This window comes from Lates calcarifer, linkage group LG6 (genome assembly GCF_001640805.2).
Source record: "Lates calcarifer isolate ASB-BC8 linkage group LG6, TLL_Latcal_v3, whole genome shotgun sequence".
Taxonomy (NCBI): Eukaryota; Metazoa; Chordata; class Actinopteri; family Centropomidae; genus Lates; species Lates calcarifer.
Window position 1 is genome coordinate 20038025 of NC_066838.1, and position 18960 is coordinate 20056984.

General features: G+C 43.1%; 1 protein-coding gene across 11 annotated transcripts in view; it reads right to left on the bottom strand.

Moving 5' to 3' along the window:
• The window catches only part of LOC108882100 (ankyrin repeat and SAM domain-containing protein 1A), a 60877-nt gene that overhangs the window by 18943 nt on the left and 22974 nt on the right, over positions 1 to 18960 (bottom strand). For 5 of the 11 annotated variants that reach the window (XM_018674386.2, XM_018674388.2, XM_018674392.2 and 2 more), the window contains 10 exons: positions 18750 to 18851; positions 18564 to 18650; positions 18225 to 18394; positions 17895 to 17957; positions 17153 to 17285; positions 16310 to 16350; positions 15443 to 15536; positions 10927 to 11420; positions 2045 to 2101; positions 429 to 498 (listed from right to left, as the gene is read on the bottom strand). In XM_018674386.2, coding sequence (XP_018529902.1) covers positions 429 to 498; positions 2045 to 2101; positions 10927 to 11420; positions 15443 to 15536; positions 16310 to 16350; positions 17153 to 17285; positions 17895 to 17957; positions 18225 to 18394; positions 18564 to 18650; positions 18750 to 18851 — 1311 coding nt within the window. Of the gene's footprint in view, positions 1 to 428; positions 499 to 2044; positions 2102 to 5768; positions 6836 to 10926; positions 11421 to 11967; positions 12358 to 15442; positions 15537 to 16309; positions 16351 to 17152; positions 17286 to 17894; positions 17958 to 18224; positions 18395 to 18563; positions 18651 to 18749; positions 18852 to 18960 lie in introns of those variants that run through there. The other 6 variants (XM_018674389.2, XM_018674391.2, XM_018674387.2 and 3 more) reach the window with 5 other exon arrangements.

Genomic DNA, 18960 nt, shown 5'->3' on the forward strand with positions numbered 1-18960 from the left:
TATGGATAAAATAACTTGGAGGATGATTATAAAGAAAATCCATGCATGTATGATAAAGAAAGTGTGAGTTATGGGTCCACAACAAGACAAGTAAGGTATCCATTCTCATTATACCTATATGCCTCACCTTCTTAGAATGGCTGATTAAAGGTTTTGAAGAGATGCAGGCAAAGAAACGCAGCCTAAATCTGCCCAATGAAATCTCTGCCTACAGCCAAATGGGTAATTGGGGTTTGATTATGTTCAAACCTGAGGGGTTCACAGTGAGATTCTCAAGAGATTAAAAATTTAACAGTGGTGAAATTTATTACACAAGTGAATAAAAACAGATAACATCAGCACTAATGAACTTAAAACACTCAATTTCTAGGTGTTGAATTCTAATTAACGTCCAGCAGCATGAAAAGGCAATAACGATCATACTCTACCTGGTGTAGCATACTGCTGATCCCTGGAAAAATCGATTCCAGCGCCAATCAGTGTCATGATCTTCTCGATCTGGGGACAGGAATAGAAGAGAGGGAGAGATAAGAAGCTGGAGAAGCCATCATAGTTTAGCCTCCACCTCTAACCAGCAAAAATACAGAGAAAGCCCCCCCCCGCCCAATGCCTTATGCCAATAAACCACCAGATGTTACAGTCACTCTGCAAAAGCAAATGCCCAGAGAGCGTTGAGGGTACGTTCAGTGACAGAAAAGTCAGTCACAGTGGTTTTATGAAGACACGTAAATAGAAATTTTGAAGGGCATCTTGAGCAGCTGCACAATAGTTGATTGCCTTTATATCTCATTTATGGCCACAGCATTACAGTCATTTCTGTTGTCTCATATTGGACAAGTTACTGGTACTGGGCTGCAGGTAGCAGCATCTCATCTGCTGCCTGCAGCCAAAACAACACTGATTTCCACAAACACACTGGCCTCACAATCTGCCATAAACGATCACAAAGCAAAAGCTTTGTCATGGCAATCAGAGAGAGCTGTGAGAGAAAGTGTGAAAGTCTACAGAAATGATACAGGAACCATGACAGTTTAAACTATCTGTGTTGTGATGTTTGCTCCAGTAACACTTGCAACAATCATCTATTGTTTCAAGGCAACTGAGGTTCATAATGCAAAGCATAAAAGGAGTTAAATACACAGAGAAACTGAGAAAAATTAGCAGTTACTGAAACTGAAAAGGCACCCAGATTCCCATGTTTTCTTGCAATAATTTCATGCATCTCTGCGGAATGCATGTGAAAATGACTAGGGTGTTGACTCTGAGGATAGTCACTGATATCAATGTGTTGTACACATGCACACATGCAGACATATCCAATCATAGTTCTGTATTCTTCAAATGCATTCATAAGGACACTGAAGCAGCAGCGGGCCACCGAGCTTCAATATTAACACCTGTCCCTGCACAGAAACATGGCTCTCGCCTCTTACCAGTCCCAGTGTTGAGTATGCATGAACTTTGGGAGCGAAGAAAATGAAAAGGTAGAAACTGACAGTGCTGCTGTCACACTTGTCAGATACTGTCACTCCAAGTCTTTGTGTGGATAGGGGCATGGTTTATAAACCAGAGTGAATAGCTATTATTTATGCTTTTTTGGAAACTGGCGACCAAGTCCAAGTCCTGTCTGCTGCTCTAAAAGCCGCCAGACAGGTTATCTGTCCTCATTAGTATAATCATATAAGTGCCATCAGGAGTCTACAGTTGTTAAGTTCTCATCATCAATCATTACATGGATGTTCAGTAGTGAAATGATATGTAATTAGAAGAGAAATGTCCGTCAGAGGAGCAGTGAGAGAAATCTAACTTTGAAGAATGCTGCATCTATTTAAATGTGCTGCTGTCAAACTGGATAAATAACAGTATATCAAAGCTGTCAGACTTGCATAGAATAAGAAATGAATAATCATTGAGATTATGTCATTCCAAAGGGTTCATCAAGTCTGAAAGAATCCCATCTACTTCTACAAAGAATTCCCCAGAAGAGGACAGAACCAAACCCCAGAAGGACCAAGAGATATGTTTATGAGCATGGACATCTTACGCTGTCAAAGGAATTAGATCTTCGTTGTTTTGTGGTGGTAGAAGTCATCTGTGTCTGCTGAGAGAGAATTCAAGGTTTTGTTTTTTTTTTTCTTTTGTGCAGCTACCATACCTACACCGTGCCAGCTATCCTCTGGCAGGGCTATTATAATCTTCCTGTTTTGTACAAAGATCCTCTGTTGACAGCTGACACCGAAAACACTCAACTAAATGTAACTGAGATGGAAAATGGAAAACAGGACAAGTCTGCTGCATAAGCAACGTGTTTGTGAGGATTAAATGATCAAAGAATTAGTTTAAGAAAAGGACAAATCTCAGAACACAAAAATGAAATTGAGACATTGAAGGAACCTGAGGATCACACTCTGAGCTGTGGTGTATGATACATTACTCCTTTACACTCATGTTCAAAATAAATCCTCAGCACTCAAAACACCTCATTTCTAGCAAAGAAAGGAAGAAAGGGAGAGGTGTGAGACGAAGGGCAGTGGGGATGATTCACATAATTTTAGTTGTCCATCTGCCCTATGTTACTTCTCCATACTGTTGATTAGAATCGTGCATATTGACCAGATGGTAGATTAGTCACACACGCTTGACAAATAACCTCCATCTATCAGCGCCACATGTTCACTACATCAGTCATTAAACAGGAATGTTGATGGAGAATTGGCAGCATTTGTCCTACCTGAGCAAAGACGCAGATGAGTCAGCAAAAACAGGCTGCTACTGTTTTTTCCTTTTCCTTTTTCACCCTTCCCACTGAATTAAAGGAATAGTTCAGTACTTTGGACCTATGTCTTTGGACAGCTAGATGAGAAGATTGAAAACACTCTCATAAATGTCCATTTAATACAAGGTTATAGCTAGAGGCTGGTTAGCTTAGCACAAAGACTGGAGACCAGGGAAACAGCTAGTCTGGCTCTGCTCAAAGGCATAAAAATCTGCCTACCAGCACCTGTAGAGCTAATTGATTACACATTATGTGTTGTTTGTTTAATCTGTAGAAAAACAACACATTGGTTTAACTGAGGGTTATGTGCTGGACTATTTCTTGGCTTGGCTACAAGGCAACCAGTATTGACTCAAGGAAGTCACTGCTACCACCCAGGAAATAGTCTGGCATATAATCCTCTGTAAAAGCACCTCCTGTCATCTTGACACTTTGGTTTTTCTACAGATTAAACACGAGATAAAATGTGTTCATTAGTGAGCTTTAAAAGGTGCAGATTTTCTGGTCCAGTGCTTATGCTATGCTAAGCTAACCAGCTACTGGCTGCAGGTTCATATTTACAGTATACTGTACAAGACTCGTACTGATCTTCTCACCTCAACTCTCAGCAGGAAAAGAAATAAGAATATTTTCTAAAATGTGTAACTATTCCTCTTTTCGGTGTTAACAGCCTTGCATGAAACAACGTCTCTCTTAAGTTACTGCAGTGAAGTGGCTAAAATTTCACCTGCAGAGATGTGAAAGCTAAAAATCTCCTGCATATTCATCGGCCATAGCAAGTGTATTCAGCTAGGCATGGCTATCTCTTCTGCAATAAATACAAAACAGACGCATCTCAATGTGACATATTTGTGTTGCATTCATAATAACGTAAATTATTGGGCCTCAGCAGGACAAAGCCAACTAAAATGCCGCTGATGAGGACTGGCATTAATCAGGGGTCCAGTATGTGATATCACACTCACTCACAGAGCTGCTGTAACTCCTGTGATAATGAGGGCAGGGCAGTGCTCTCGCCTCATAAAGTGGCCAGGGTCTATACTGAAGGGAGGATAACGCTCCTGTCGATGGCATCACTCTTCAGCAATGAGCAGAGGGGGACTAACATTAAGTTGTGATCTCGCTCTTCTTTAGCTCTCAGGAGATAAGACATGCCAATGTACTTTTAAATATTGAAGCAGAGGTTGTAATATTCTGTCCACCAGCTGCCGCATTTGCAGCAATCACAGGATGCCTGGAGCTGTAGTGTATAGGAAGAAAGAAATGACTGGTTGCATTTTAAACGCACTCACACTGCAGGTAAGGTCAGTGTACCGAGCTTCATTTTAACACAATGCAAATACGAGTATGGATGAATTAACAAAAAAAACATAGAGCCGCATTCTGTCTTGGTGTATTGGCTTCACTTGTCCGGTATAATGGAAAAGGGAATACTAGCTGGTCCAGTGAGATTCAGAAGCAGCTAGCGTGAAAGGCAGGTGTGATATAGTGTCGAAGCTGGGTAAATATATCCTTATCAGGGGAAACGGTCCAGTGATTTCCTCAAGGTAAAACACATCCAGAACAAGAAAAAGCCTCTGAATTTCATGGACGAGGACTAAGGAGCTCGATGTCATGAGAATTAATAGAGGAGGGAGGGAGAGGAATGTGTTTTTGTGCTGCGAGATTGAATCAATACAGAGACCTGAAATGGAGAGGCATCCATTGTGAGAGGGGCTCACTATGAACAAGGAGGTACAATGAAGAGGGTCAGAAGTCAGCGGCAGGGTGGAGGTCAACAGCTGAAGAGCTAGCAGCGGCAAGAGATGGTCAGGGTGAGATTAAAGACACATGAACCCATTTATCATGCTTCTCACAGCAGGCCTTCCGCACTAGGATGACTGGGGAGAATGACTCCACTGCTATTTTACTGGGAATTTGAAAGCATTGAGTGTTTTTTCATTAACAGCCTTGAGAATCTTGAACAATATGCAACTGAGGCTCAGAGAGGGAGAACTAAAAGGACGCCTGGCAGAGCTTGTGCAGGGTGAAACAAAAGGCTGCAGCAGAGAGAGCGTGCCCAGACCACCGGCCTCAAATTGGCAAGCTGGCAGCGAAACAAGGGTTGGAATTAAAACTATGGGCTAGTGAATGGCATCAAGGGGAACACAAACACACCATCAACTAAAGGAGATGCCAACACCTCAGTGTCACAGTGGGACAAAGCACTGTCAGCAGTCCCATCAACGTCCTCCTGAAATAGCCCAATGTCACGCTTGTGCTTTTAGGAACGGTGTCTGTTCTAAACAACGGCAAAACTTTGTCAGCTCATCATCAAAGGATGTAGGAATATATCGTCCAATAAGTTGAAATCCTTTATACGACTTAGAACAGAAAGGGCATCAGTTCTCTCCAGTGGCTAGAACCAGAGGAACTCTAAGTAGTGGCTGCATGTTTCAGCCCCCTGTGGCTATCCTGTGTTCTCCCCCTGGTGGGGATTAGAGAATAGATTTCCCCTGCTGGCTGCACCAGGCCGTGACACACACACACCTACGGTTTAGTTTGATCTCAGCAGGTCAAACACATGAAGCTTCTACCTAACAACCCACACGGCCATTTTTCTCCACACAGAAAATAAGAGCTACCCCAAATCCACAATGAGCTCCTGAACATGACAATACATGAAGGTAAAAAAAAAAAAAGAACAAAGAAATGCTACATGAATTGTAGGACAAAAAGCCACAGAGGATCAACTTTTTGAACACACTCAAAAGTACAAAGGCAACATGAGGAAGAGGCTAAGATTTTTCTTCATTATATAGTGCTGTATTTAGCACATAAAGCTACGAGCTTCAATCAGCGCAGACCAATCGAACAGGTTTTACGAGAAATATAATATCCACAGAAATGCTAGAAAGCATCAATTATTTTTTCATTCAATTCAGTCGTGGCAGGTAGACAAGATTAATGAGCCTCCAGTGGAGCTGCTGCCTATAAGGGAATCAATACTCACAAAAGCTGGTTTCATAGTTGCTACTGGATCTGTGGAGAGCGTATCGAAAATGAAGTTAAAAGTGAAGTAGGGCTGTGGATGGCGGCCCTCTCCTTCTGTCTCTGCCTACAGCCCTCTGTCTCCCTTTCTCTCCTCCCATCTGTGGAGCTCGCCTTGCTGGCCCACACAATGTGCCCCCCTGGATTGTCATCTTCAGCCTGATCCCAAGGACCAAGACCAACCCGCATTAGCATGCGCTTTACACACCAGCACACACCCGCACAAAACACACATGCACACACACTCGGAGCTCCTTAAATGGAGAGATGCATAGGCCAAGACCTCATGCAAGTCAAATCCCCTTGTCTTGAAACCAGAGGCAGTGTATCCGAGGGTGTGTGTAGCTCTGGCGAAGAAAAGGAGTGGGGGGGGGGAGTAAGACAGATATAGAAAGGAAAGAGAAGAGGGTGTGAGAACTGGAATATTTAGCAAACCACATTAGGAGGAAAAAGATGTTTTCTAAAAGGAGGGTGTGTATATGTTCTGGGGGTGGGGTTGGTAATGTCCTGGGACCCCTTGGCCAAACACTGTCACACAGCTCAGTAGAGTGTTCCGGAGCAGTGAGTCGTGACCGGCAAGATGGCTGCCACATAGACAAACAACCGTGGATGGAGCGATTTGGGCTGAGGAGAAGTCAGAGAGGGAGAAAGAGAGAGAGCGAATAGAGAAGGGGGTTTTCAATTTTCAGAGGACACTCCCAACATCATTAAAGAGAGTGCAGGCTAGGTTACGCCCAATCAAACTTTAACTACTTTCCCCACACACTCCCCTCATTTGCTATGCACTTTACGTCGGCAGTGTGAATATTTCCATTTCAAGCAAATGCAGGCTTATTCCCTGAAAGGAAAGGAGGAAAGATTCGGGGCTTTTGCCTCTCGCTTTCAGCACAGAACTCCCAGGCATCTGAATCGCTATTCAAGTGAGAAGAAATAGGCATCCAAGTTCATTAACATTAACTACAGCGCCTAAATTGGACAAAAGAAATTGCCTTGTCAAAAATGCCAAATCTCATTTGGCAAATAGCATCAAAAAGTACTACATCATGCAATCACTGCCATTAGAAAAGGTGGAGTTAATCACTGCAACCTGCTTCTTGATAGCATCCTTTTTTATGGAGGAAGGGCTTACATTTTGTACATTGCAGCTTTGAGCTTGTACGCTTTGAATTCATTCTAGCTGCCATGCATGAATGTGAGATTTACTGGTCTACGTGCTAATTCAAACACAAACACAGTCTATACACTGTGTGACAGGGTGCATGACAAGGAACATGCACATACATGAGATCCATCAGAGGCAGAATCCGTGGTTGACATTTTATTCTGCAGTAGTATTTTCAAGGTCAACTTCATTGTTATTGTAATCACAATATGATCTTATTCTGTGGCCAACAGACTGCAGAGTAAATAAAATGCACTCCCATGGGATGAATTAATAATTAAGGATGAGTTGCGGTGCTCTTTGCCAGCAGCCTACTTTATGATTTCAAAGACGCCTTTAGGTGCATACAGTACATGAGGCATTTGCCTGAGGTATATGTCCTTCTCCCTGATAAGATCTCTTCTTCAGTTAGAAGCCAATAATCTAACCCATTCTCCTGGGCATGCTTGTGCAAGAGGACAGCGATACCCTCTGCTGTGGCTCCTCCTCTACAGCCTTTTTTCTTTAACAACCAGATCAATTCTCAAGCTCGGTCTATTCAGCTCATCTGTGCAGAAGCACCAGGGAGAAGACAACAGAGGAGCTCCAGGATTAATACAGGCTGCCGAGGGCAACCGGGAAGAGCAGCAATCTCAAATAACCAAGTAATATCAAGGCTGCCTTAATCCTGTCACACTCTCTGAGGCCACGTCCCTCAGGTGCAGGCTGAGGAGGTGAGGTGTTCGTTAAACTGGATAATTAGACTGTACGCCACCGTGTCTGCCACCAGAAAGTTTGCAAGGGGAATTAAAACATTCAAGCACACAGGATGGTCCTTTTTTTCTTGCCTTATTAGTCTACTAGATCATAATGTTCTGCAGAGGGTGGATAATGTCTGAGGAGCAGTGTCATAACTTGCCCTTATGTCATTTAACCTGGACACTTTGAGTGTTTCATTTTCAAAATAAGCAAAATAATATCAAAATAAGACCAGATTTTTGATTGGAGAAAAAGACCAACCACAAATAGTATCTGAGGTTTTTGAGTTCATGAAAATCTTAAGGATTATAATGGTAACCACAAAAATGACGAATCCAGAATTGTCCAGGCTGTGAGTATATACAGGCTGTGAATATATACATACAGTACCGGAAACAAAAATGATACAGAGTAGTCAAAAATGCAGTGATATTAGAACAACTCCTACTGGCTAAAATTTCAAGGCTTGAAAAATCTCTATAATGGAGGTTGGACTTGTTTACCATGGTATTTACTGACTGCATACAGAGAGGCAGTGAAGGTCAGTTTTTGTTAGTGACTTTAGTCAAATACTACCTTCACTGAGTGTCTCCTTGGCAGACTTTGGCAAAACTATAAACTAAAGTTATGTTGTTAATGTTTGCAAACGTCTGGCAGAGCTGATATAGATCAAGGGGAAAAAGTCTTGTTCGTGTTGCTCACAGATGTAAAAATCTTAACGACAAGGTTGCACTGACTGTACAAGGGAATGAGTGAGTCATGCTGCCAAGGTGCTGTGCTTTGCCTTCAGGCTAGGAATGCGTTCTGAACTTCGACCAGCCTCTGTAAGAGGTCTTGCACACCAGCCCCTCTCCGTCTGAGTGTTGACCGGACTATTTCCAAACAGAACAAACATCAGGTCAATTTGCTATCATGCGTAAATGCACCTAAAAGACCTTCTCTTCAACTATAGTCCCCTTGCTGTGGGCTGGAGTATGACTGTCAACAAGCTCTATCACTGCAGCAACATCTGGCACAGTTTATGGCAGCATGTACTGTAACTGACAGCCACATACTCACAATAGAGATGAGTAAATGAGCCAATTAGAGAAGCAATCACATAACAATGTCTACTGAGGAGGCCATAAACAGTGTATGGCAACACAAAACACTGCAATAATAATACATAATTCAGGTTTAGTTGTGTGTTGTGTAGTCCCAAACACAATTTAAATTGGGCCAAAAACAGAGTCTTAACAGTTTGAAAATCTCAGCACACCAGAGTCTGATACTTCAGTGGTACGAGTCAACAACATAGCAAAGTTTTATAGATATCTTAGATTTCCCCTGACCTGATCATCCTACCTCCTAATACTGGAAAGGTTAAAGAGGTGATCAAGGAAAAGTGGACAACTCAGACCATCCCGTTACAAACCACGGCCCACAGCAGCCAAGATATTGACCTCAAAGCCGATATTGTGATAGGGTCATGTAAAGGAACACTAGGCAGCAATACGATCTCCTCACTGCGGAGAGAGAGAGAGAGAAAGCATTAGGGCTATCCGAGCCCATGATTTGCTCTAGATGTTCTAACATCATAACCGCAACGTGTAAGCCATCTCTCATGGACTTACGCTGCACTACAAGTGGAGTGCAGCAGTGTTTTTTTTGTTTTTTTTGTTTTTTTTAAAAGATGTATCTTAACATTAACAGAAACAGATCAGAATACAAACAATACAAGGGAAAATTACTGAGACACTAGTGGAGGCTTATGTTAAAACTTAATTGAGAAGCTTAAAGGATATCATTAACCTCGTGAACAGTAAGAGGATTGTGGTAGAAAAATGGTGAAAGAGCACAAAGAGGGAACTATGTTAATTGCTCTGGCTTGTATGACTGTATTGTTACACATACTTCATATACAGTCTATAAAAGTTAATATGCTGACCTGGAGTCTGCAATGCTTTTTTAACTTTTGTCTCAAGCAGCACAATCTAACAAACTTTGGAAAGGGGGATTATTTTAGAAAAACGAAATGATCCTATATTTGTTCAGCGGTTTGATTTGCGTGTTGTTTTTTTATGACGGGTTGCCCATCTCTACAGAGACTCGGGTTGGTGTCTGATGCCTTGGTGAGCGGAGGAAGACGAGAGCTGAAGGGAGACAGATCTGCAGCTTGTATGTTCTCTCTGAATCTCAATTTCCAAATCTCTGTCTCTTGTCTTATTCTCTCAGCTTCTCAGTCCTTTTATCCCCATCTTCTTGTCTTCTCTAATCTCTTCTCACTGTGGCTCTACTCAGCTTTTTATCTACGTCCCAGACAAAGCATTAAAGTGCTGAATGGAGGGTGGGGGGGATATATTTAGTTATGAATATCCACAGAGGTAACAAAAACAAGACAGGATTGAGAAAATAAAAATACACCAATTTAAGGCTGAGTAAAAATTTCAATGCAGAATTATGAGTGAAGTTTTTGGTGCAACATGACCAGCAAAGACAAAACTTGCTAAGAAACCTAGTGTACAACGCTTCTGTTTACATGCGCAAACACATTTTCCAACACAGTCATTGTGTTTGCTGAGGGTTTGTGTAGAGCTCAAACTGCACAGTGTCGCCCCTCAGGACAACAGGTGGGCTTCGTGTTGACAGAAGGAGAACAGAGTCTCTGATGAAGTTCACTACAGTCAACAGAGGTGTTTGTAGCTGATGGAATGAAGTGGCTGAGAACAAATATCATGTGGCTGCAGCATAGACACAAGCTAGCACAGGCCTAATAGAAAAGCACACACAATCTTTGAGTTCATGCTGTAAATCTACTGTTGAAATAAGAGATTTAACATTTGCACTTGGGTACAGTGAACTGGTGTATTATTATAGCAGGGGTCTGTAATACATGTGTTCCATATAATATTAATGGTTTGCTTCCTATGGCTTTTAATTAATTTTAGAAACAACACTCTCCCTAAATTAAGTATCTTTACATGTGTTTTGTATTTTTATCCAGGACTAATTTGTTTTCTGCGTTAGGTTCCCAACTGAGATCAGGTTTTTTGTTTTACCCAACTGTTTTTTTTATACTGATGTAACATCTTCTTGTTAAGTCCTTGTTGTATTTGAATGTATCAAACGATCGTTGTATTAGTCAATAATGATCTATAGTACAGTATGAGCAAAGACTAAAGCACCAAAAGGTACGCACACAGTGTTTTATGTCCCAAATAGGGTGAGCCCAAACACTTACCTCGTCCCATTCTGAGGTGAAGGAGGGAGACTTCTCAAGTCTCTTCTTGCCAGTGCTACAGTTAGAAACAGACTCGCTACGGTTTCCCAGTCCTCCTTCCTCCTCGCTAGGAGGCGACACAAGCAAGTCTGAGTCAGACTTGGAGAGGCTGCGTGCCAGTTTCAGGTCCCCGGGAGGGCGCATCCTGACGGCAGACCCTGCCCCGGCCCCTGAGTCCCTGTGCTCCTTGTTCACAGTCGCATAAATCGCTTTTGGGTCACAGTCTGTCAGGATGGCAGCCATGCTGGGACGGCTAGGTGGCGGCGCAGCTGCTGCTACTTCCTTTTTTACTTTGGGAGATTTTCTCGATTCTGGCTGGCCTTGGTTGGGTGGCAGAACACCTGGAAGCCTGAAGGGCTCGTCGCGGCAGTCGAAGACGGGAGAGGATCCGTGCAGGAGGCCGGTGAACTGCTCTGGGACACCTGCTCCCTGATCCTGGCTGAGCTGGGAGTTATCTAGAGAAAGAGAAAAGTAGTGGACAAAGTCAGTGAAGAAAGAGGGTAGTTTATAAAGGCTGGAGAGCCAACTTCTAACTGAGGGGCAGATCCTTAGAGCACGGCTAATAAGAAACCGCCCACACAAGCCCTGAAACAGATCTGTAATTGTTTCCTACCAGGAGTGACGGAGAGAAAAACAGGGAGAGAGAAGAGATGGAGCGAAGAAAAGGCGTATGTTGGCCGGAGAAATAACAGAATTCCAAACCCAGCTTGCAGCCGGCTGACGTCTATCAGCTGGTGCCTGACTGCCTGTATTTTGTAACAGGGAGCTCAGGCTAATCATCCTTGTGACTACCTTCTTCTCACAGGCCTGCTTGTCTGTTAGTTCCTTCTACCCAAAAATGACACAACACTAAAAACTCCCCCCAACTGACTGAATAAACTTTCATACAAAACCACACACATAAATTACAAGCACCTAACACAGGCTACAACAAACACAAGAATATACAACAGATAATTACTGAAAGAACTTGGAAATATCACCAGAAGGAGTGAAACTTACATTGGCAGCCTTCTCCAATGAAAACAACTCCTCATTGAGACTGACTGGCAAGTGCAATTAAAAACAATTAGATTTTCCTCCTCCCTCTCCCTGAGGAATTACTGCCACCTAAGCCTCTTTTCCACAATCAAATCAGCCACAGCTTGACAGTGCCGGTTGTCGTAAACGCTTTGGCTTTAGAAAAAAAAAAAACACATTAGCCTGCACCACGTTCTGCACTCATCTTCCTTTGCACTGCAGCGATGCGTGTTGTTGTCTGCCGTGTGGCCAGCAGCCCTCTGTGTTTTCTGCCTTCTAATTCTAGACCTTAATGGTGGCTCAGGAATGGAAATTTGAATCGCCCTATCCTCCAGCAGCCAGACTCCTGATAATTAGTCCTGTGACACATGGTGAAGGAGTGTGTATGTGGGGTGTGTGTTTGTGTGTGGGCCGTCTCTGCCAGGGTGACAGGGTCAGGGTGTTTGGTGACAGGGAATCTGGGGCAGAAGGAAAAGTAGCGACCTGTTGCAACACTTTGTTTGTCCTTCACAAAACCACCTCATGCTACACATGTGGCTCTCCCTGCCGTTCAAAGAGTGAGAACATCAAAAGAGCACGCTGTGGAGGGGTTATATCTACCGTCCAAGAGAGGGGGTTATCTTTACCACTCAACTGTTCGACACGCAAACTCATTCTGAGATCACTAAACTGCCTCATTACTGTTTCAGGGGCCATTTGCAGGGAGGGATTGTGCCAAACAACGCCCTCAACTCCCTCTTCACAAGTTGCTAAAGATTTGAACATCTAGAGGAAAAAAAGCGTGTGGGTGTTTGTGTGCGTTACAAGGGGTGAGTGAGTGTACTGCGCACATATGTCAGGACCACAGCCAAACACCCACCCTCTCCTTGGCAGCTAGGGAGCGTGAACGCCCTATGAGCGCATCAGCGCGTTTCCAACAATCTCACATGATGTTAACCCTTGCCAAGACCACTGTAACCCCCATACTGCTCATACATTTCTGAGGTGGAAAATGCATGCAGATACAATGGGTGAGGTCATAGCAGAGGTGGGATGTGTATTTCATTTGGCACTGTGAGCTCCATATCTTGCTAATGATGTCATGTTTGTTTTGCAGACGCTGCAGCGCTGGAGCTGGCTGTCAACTCCACCGTCTGCATGCTCCAAAGTCAATTCATGCTGTGCCTGTGGAAACATTAACCTATTTTTATTATAGAATCAAAGACATTTTTAACTCTGAGTGATATACTCATATATTGCAGAAAGTCAATAAAGAACTAAAAGCCATCTTGTTGATATGTGCACATTTATAATAAAGCAAGAAAACAAATACCTCTGTTGACAGTACCAGTCAATACAGAACAACTGTCCCTGTCCTAAAAGCCTGTATGTTGTCATATTCAACAGCAAACACAAAGACATAAAAGGACATAACATCATATAGAAGGGAACCAAATATATGAGTAAAACTTTGACTAACAATCACTGGCAAACTGTGATACCGTGCCATCTGGTTAAAGGAGCAGTTCTGAATAGTTTAGTTTATTTTATGTTCACTGCTCATATAATACAGAGGCTGCTGGTATTCTTGGTGCCAAACAGGTGCTTTCTGTCTTTATCGCCTCCTCATCCATCTGTTGCAGTTCCTCTGGTGCACTGCAGTTCATAACAGCAATAGAAACAACTAGTACGTTTCTTAAACAACCATTCAAAGCTTTGATTGGACCATGGAGTGCTTTCTGGCACAAAAGACAACAGACACTATAAAAGCCTCACATCCAGTAGGAAGAAAAGAATGGATGACAATGAAAGTGAACCCTGGCTGTGTAGTGAATGAGCATCACGTTATTAAAAAAAAAAAAAAAAAAAAAAAGAACAGGGAAACATCACTGTGTCCTATGTTTACTTGTGTTTACTGCTGCCTGTGGAGAATCTTGAGATGTTACTACTCGTGAGAAATATCCCTTGGAAACCCTATAAAACACCACACAGAGGTGGAAATCTGTTGGGAAACACTATATTCCTGCTGAGAACAGCAGCGTGTTTGTGACAGATGATACAACGCCCTGATATCGCTGACCGTGCTTATATTCCCTCCACCTGCCACAGAGTGTGCTGAGGTCTGGTCCCTGACTGTCCAAACACAGGGAGGAGAAATCAGACCTAAGATCGTCTCAGTCACTTTGAGAAACACATCCACGTGAGCAGAGCTTAACATTTAGGCTCAGCCAGCTGTCATGTAAAACACAAAAAAGGGAACCATCAATTTAACTTGCTGATGTGCAAAAAAACAGAAAGAAGAAGAACACAGAGATGTATTTAAAACAAACTTGTGGTTTTTGTGGCTTTGGAAAAAGGAAAGAATATAAATTGAGAGTCACTAAGGACGATATGAAAGGAAAAAGGAAATAAAAAGCCCTCTCCATGTTTCCCTCATGGCTCACAGTATCAGCCTTAACTGTTAAACTGATTCACTTATTTTTGAGTTGCAAAACACATTCCACAAACACAAGTGCTGCTTTTGTCACTGAACATCAATTTTAATTGTTTAAACTCATTAGAGCTAACAATCTGAGGGTCAATTGCTAGTTCTTCCAAGATATTAAGAGTGTCTTTTCTTATAAACTAAGATTACATGTCAGCTCCTGCCTCTAAACACACAAAAATCAATGCTGAAAGAGTGTCCATGTGTCCTCCTAGTTTTAACTATCAGCAATGAAATCAAGAAACCACAGGCTCAGGGATCTGTGCCTAACTGCTTTGAGACCAAACAAATTCACATTTTATAGGTTTGTTAAGTTAGACTTCACGTTGCTGGAGTCCATCTATAAAGTCTTTGGGGCAAAATATAACTTCTAACTCTTTTCCACAACCACAGTAAGAAAAGAATTAAACAAGCTCCCCAAGCCTAAGAAAAATAAGCCAGTTCCTCCTGTAAACAGCACTATTAAATCAGTTTGTCTACCATGCTCTTTTCTACACTTCCTTTCTCAAAAATGCTCCAAAAATAATAATCCAATGAAGATATCTGTATGTGTGTCAGGGCAAAAACTCAAGAGGCCGTGCTCCTCACCTCCGCAGCATGCTTGACTGGATGACGTGGCATATCCAGCTTTAAGTGGGGGTGTGGATATGAGATAGGAGTGTGCACAATCTGATCAAGAATTCTGTTTCATATTGGCAATGAAATGAGTCTTGCCCACTTGCCAAGGAATGTCAATCAGCCTGCTCTCGACAAGCCAAATCCGCTCTGCTGCTTGAGAATGCCAATCATGCATTCCCTGGCAGCGCTAATCCAAACCAGCCCATCTCATCCTGCAGACCCAAATGCATTTCTCCCATTTCACTGACATGCTCGGCCTGTGATTTTCCCCCCTGACGTGTCCAGCCCATCTTTCCTTACCCTCACAGCACTGCCAGCGGCAGTTGTTGTTCCTTATTAGGTTGCTAAAATTCGAGGCCCCGTGGTCAAACTCACCTCCCGATGCCCGGTGGCCCGCCCGTCCAGGGGGGTGCAGGGTGTCTTTTGTCTTGCTCGGGGCTCTGAGGTCATTTGGGGCAGTGGGTTTACGCTAAAGTGGGACAGAAAAGAGTTTACTCACGCCTGGCAATCAAAACACACATCCCCCCAAGCAGCTTCTGTGTTGGCAGACAATCATATTAACCTCATCCTGTGATCCAATTAAAAACCTAGGCTAATTATCCAACTAGCCTAACATGAAATAAAGATGCTATCTCATTGATTTCTGCAAGTTTGCCATCATTAGCCATTATGTAGCTCTGCTCAGAAAGCTGCAGATTAGAGCACACAGGACCATGCTGCTCATTTATTATGATTAGTCAGCTGAGGAGCACAGCTAATCCAATAGCAGCTTGAAATAAAAGATGTGAGCAGATATTGTGGGCAGCAGGTGGGGTTGTGGGTGGGCGGCAGCAATAATAAAAGCTGCTAACTGTATGATGAATATGAAAAGGCAATAAAATAAGATACGATAGGCCAATAAATAGAGGAGGCAGGTTTACGAAGATGCACAGTTATGAGGGCCAGTTTGAGACGGCTCCTGCCTTCTGCTGACATATGACTCAATATCTGACTGTGAAGATACAATCATCTGTATTATATAACATGCTGTGGTCACATGGTAGTGCTCCAGATACAGCATGCAATTCAGATTTCAGCTGGGATACTGTTCTCTGGCTGTCAGGATTCAATCCATATGGTTTTTTGTACAACTTGCATTTGTATAGGTTTTACAAAAGCATGCAGAAACTACTGAACCAAGTGTTTGTAGTAGGGATAAAGTTGTAAAGACCAAAGAAGAATGAAAAAGAAAATCATAAATACCTGAGGTAGGACACTGTTGGAAGACTGTATAGTGGTCTCATCTAAGGAGACAGAAGACATAAGAGTTAGGTCAGATGAAAGATTGTCCTCAGAACTCAATTACTCAACATAACTTCTGCGTTACAGACAGCTCTGACTGCCAGGAGAGACATTACGCTAAGAAAATGTGAAAGTGATGTATAATAAAATCATGTATTATGCATAGCGACAATATCGGGCTACAAGTCAGACAGACCTCGGATTAATCTTCCTGCCGTTTGAACAGTGCTGCGTACATGATAAAGCAATTTTTAAAAAGACAGAAAACAAATTGTTCGACATTTCTGTCCAACTCAAGAGAGGAAGAAGCCAAACAGTAAAGAATCCCTTTTTTCTAATGTCATCATTTATCCACATGGGGGGGAGGCGTGATGACATCAGCGATTAAACTCCAACCCTTCAGCTCAGTGACGTTTTCTGCTGGTGCTAGTGCAGCTGACTAAGCCGGAAGGCCTGAGGGGATGGTTTTAAAACATCTATATCAACAGCTAGGGATCGAAATGGCCTCCTAATTTAATCCCATTTAATCCAATTACATGCGGTGCCATTCACCAGACACAGCTGAGGAGGGTCTGCTTTTGTATGGCACCACACAGCGATGGCAGGGGTTGACCGTGTGATTAGGCTGTGCTGTTCATCAGGATAGAAATGTATTCAGGCTCTGTTGTGTTCAGACACCATCACTGAAGTATTGTGGAAAATACTTTGCAAAATGACCCTAGTTTAGCCAGGAATAGCTCTTAAAAATATAAATTCATATAATTACTTCCTCCTTTCGGATTACACTAAAAATCCCACAATTACCTTTATGGGATTTGGACTCCTGGCTGGGTGGTGGGACTTTGGTCTGTGCAGTCAGCAACAACTCATATGTGTGATCCTCCTCCTCCTCCACTGGCTCACCTCTTTCATCAATACTGCTGTTAGTATAGAGGGCCTGCAGAAAAAGAGACAAAGAGAGCACAGGCGGGGAGAAAGTTGAAGATGAGAAGGCAAATGTAGTGCACAGGCGACTTGGAATGACTTGCCATTTAGCATTCACTAAAGCTGGTTCTATTTAATGTCCAAATGTTTCCTTCAGCGAGGAAAAAGGGGAAAAAGTGGAAAACGTTTAGTTATGAAAACACTTCCTTAATGTTACTTCCACAATGCCTCCTCTATGGTCAGCCACAGTTCAGACCAGTCAGATTCTCTTGATTTTGTCTTCACTCCTTTTCCACTTCGCTTCTCCTCCTTTTAACGCCCCCGCTGCCTCCATCCTCTCCTGCTGCGCTCAGATGAATATTTATTAAGAAGTCCTTTGATTTGAGCAGGGGCCGTGAAGAGAACAGTCATGAAAGAGGTCTCTCAGTCACAGATAATCATTTTCCAACAGCCCCTGTGTCATCGCACTAACAAACCGTGTCCTAACTCTCCGGAAAAAAATAACTTTAAAAAGGCAGTTGTACTGCTGTACTGTACATGAGTGAGTGAGTGAGTGTGAATGAGCATCTGTTGTGTTAGATGGCAACACATTTCCCTTGGTTTTATGATCTTAGCTCCTCACCTCTGAGCTCACCTCTTCCTCATGCCCAGGACCAGGATGTGATGAGTGGACCGGGCGATCTTTCTGTAAACGATAAGGAATATAAGATGTTATAAATATATGGATTTAACTTCACTGCAAGATCAAAGTTAAGAAATGCAATGGAAACCCACTCTGTACCACAAGAAAGTGTAATGCTGAAGGGGTTCTGCCCAGTCATGAGGGAAGAGGACCACTATCGCCCTCTAGTGGGAATTGCTGCATTTCATCTCTCATAGAATTCTGTGACCTACCATTCTGCCATGTGGGTATGTTTGTGAGAAGGTGTTTTCCAGTTAAACCACTGCTGACCTTGCCAGCTTCACTATCGGGCCGTCCAGAGTCTCTGTCGGAGGACTTGCCGCTGGTGAGGCTGTCCAGAGAGTGGCAAGAGGTGGCTTCAAACAGAGCCTCGTATGGGCTCTCCTCCTCAGGTCCGGGTGCCAGCCCCGAGATCAACTCACTCACCTTCTCCAGATCACCTAGAACACAGGCCAGAATGTACACAGATGCACAAACAGACAAACTTCTTAGCTGAAACAAAATGAAAGATAATCTTCTATTGCCCCAGTGGTTATCCGCTGATTGAATTGCTACAACAAGATTACAAACACCCAACTTTTCTGAGTTGGAATATCTGCCAAATCTTACCCTTTTTCCGTGGGCTGGGACTCTCCTGAGGTGGAGGGATCGGTGGAGGTGGAAGGTCAATGTCAGGGGGTTTTCCAGTCATGTGACCTACAACAGACAAGCAGGAGATTGTATCACAGCTGGCAAATGTGAAATCGAGAGGAAACTTCCCACTGCAGCTCTCTGTCTTCAGACTGGGGCCTTTACCTAGAATGAGGGCAGCTATCTCTCTGCTCTTCTGTGAGGGCATGTCCTTGACAGTGTCCAGCGCTGTCAGGCCCTTCTGGTCCACAATCTTCACATCGATACCTGGTGAATGACGACAGGAGCGGTCAGTACAGACTAACAGCTGAGTGTTATGTGTGGATTCTTGCAAATAAAATTGACTTTGCTGAAGCTGCGTCGATTAAGAGCAGAG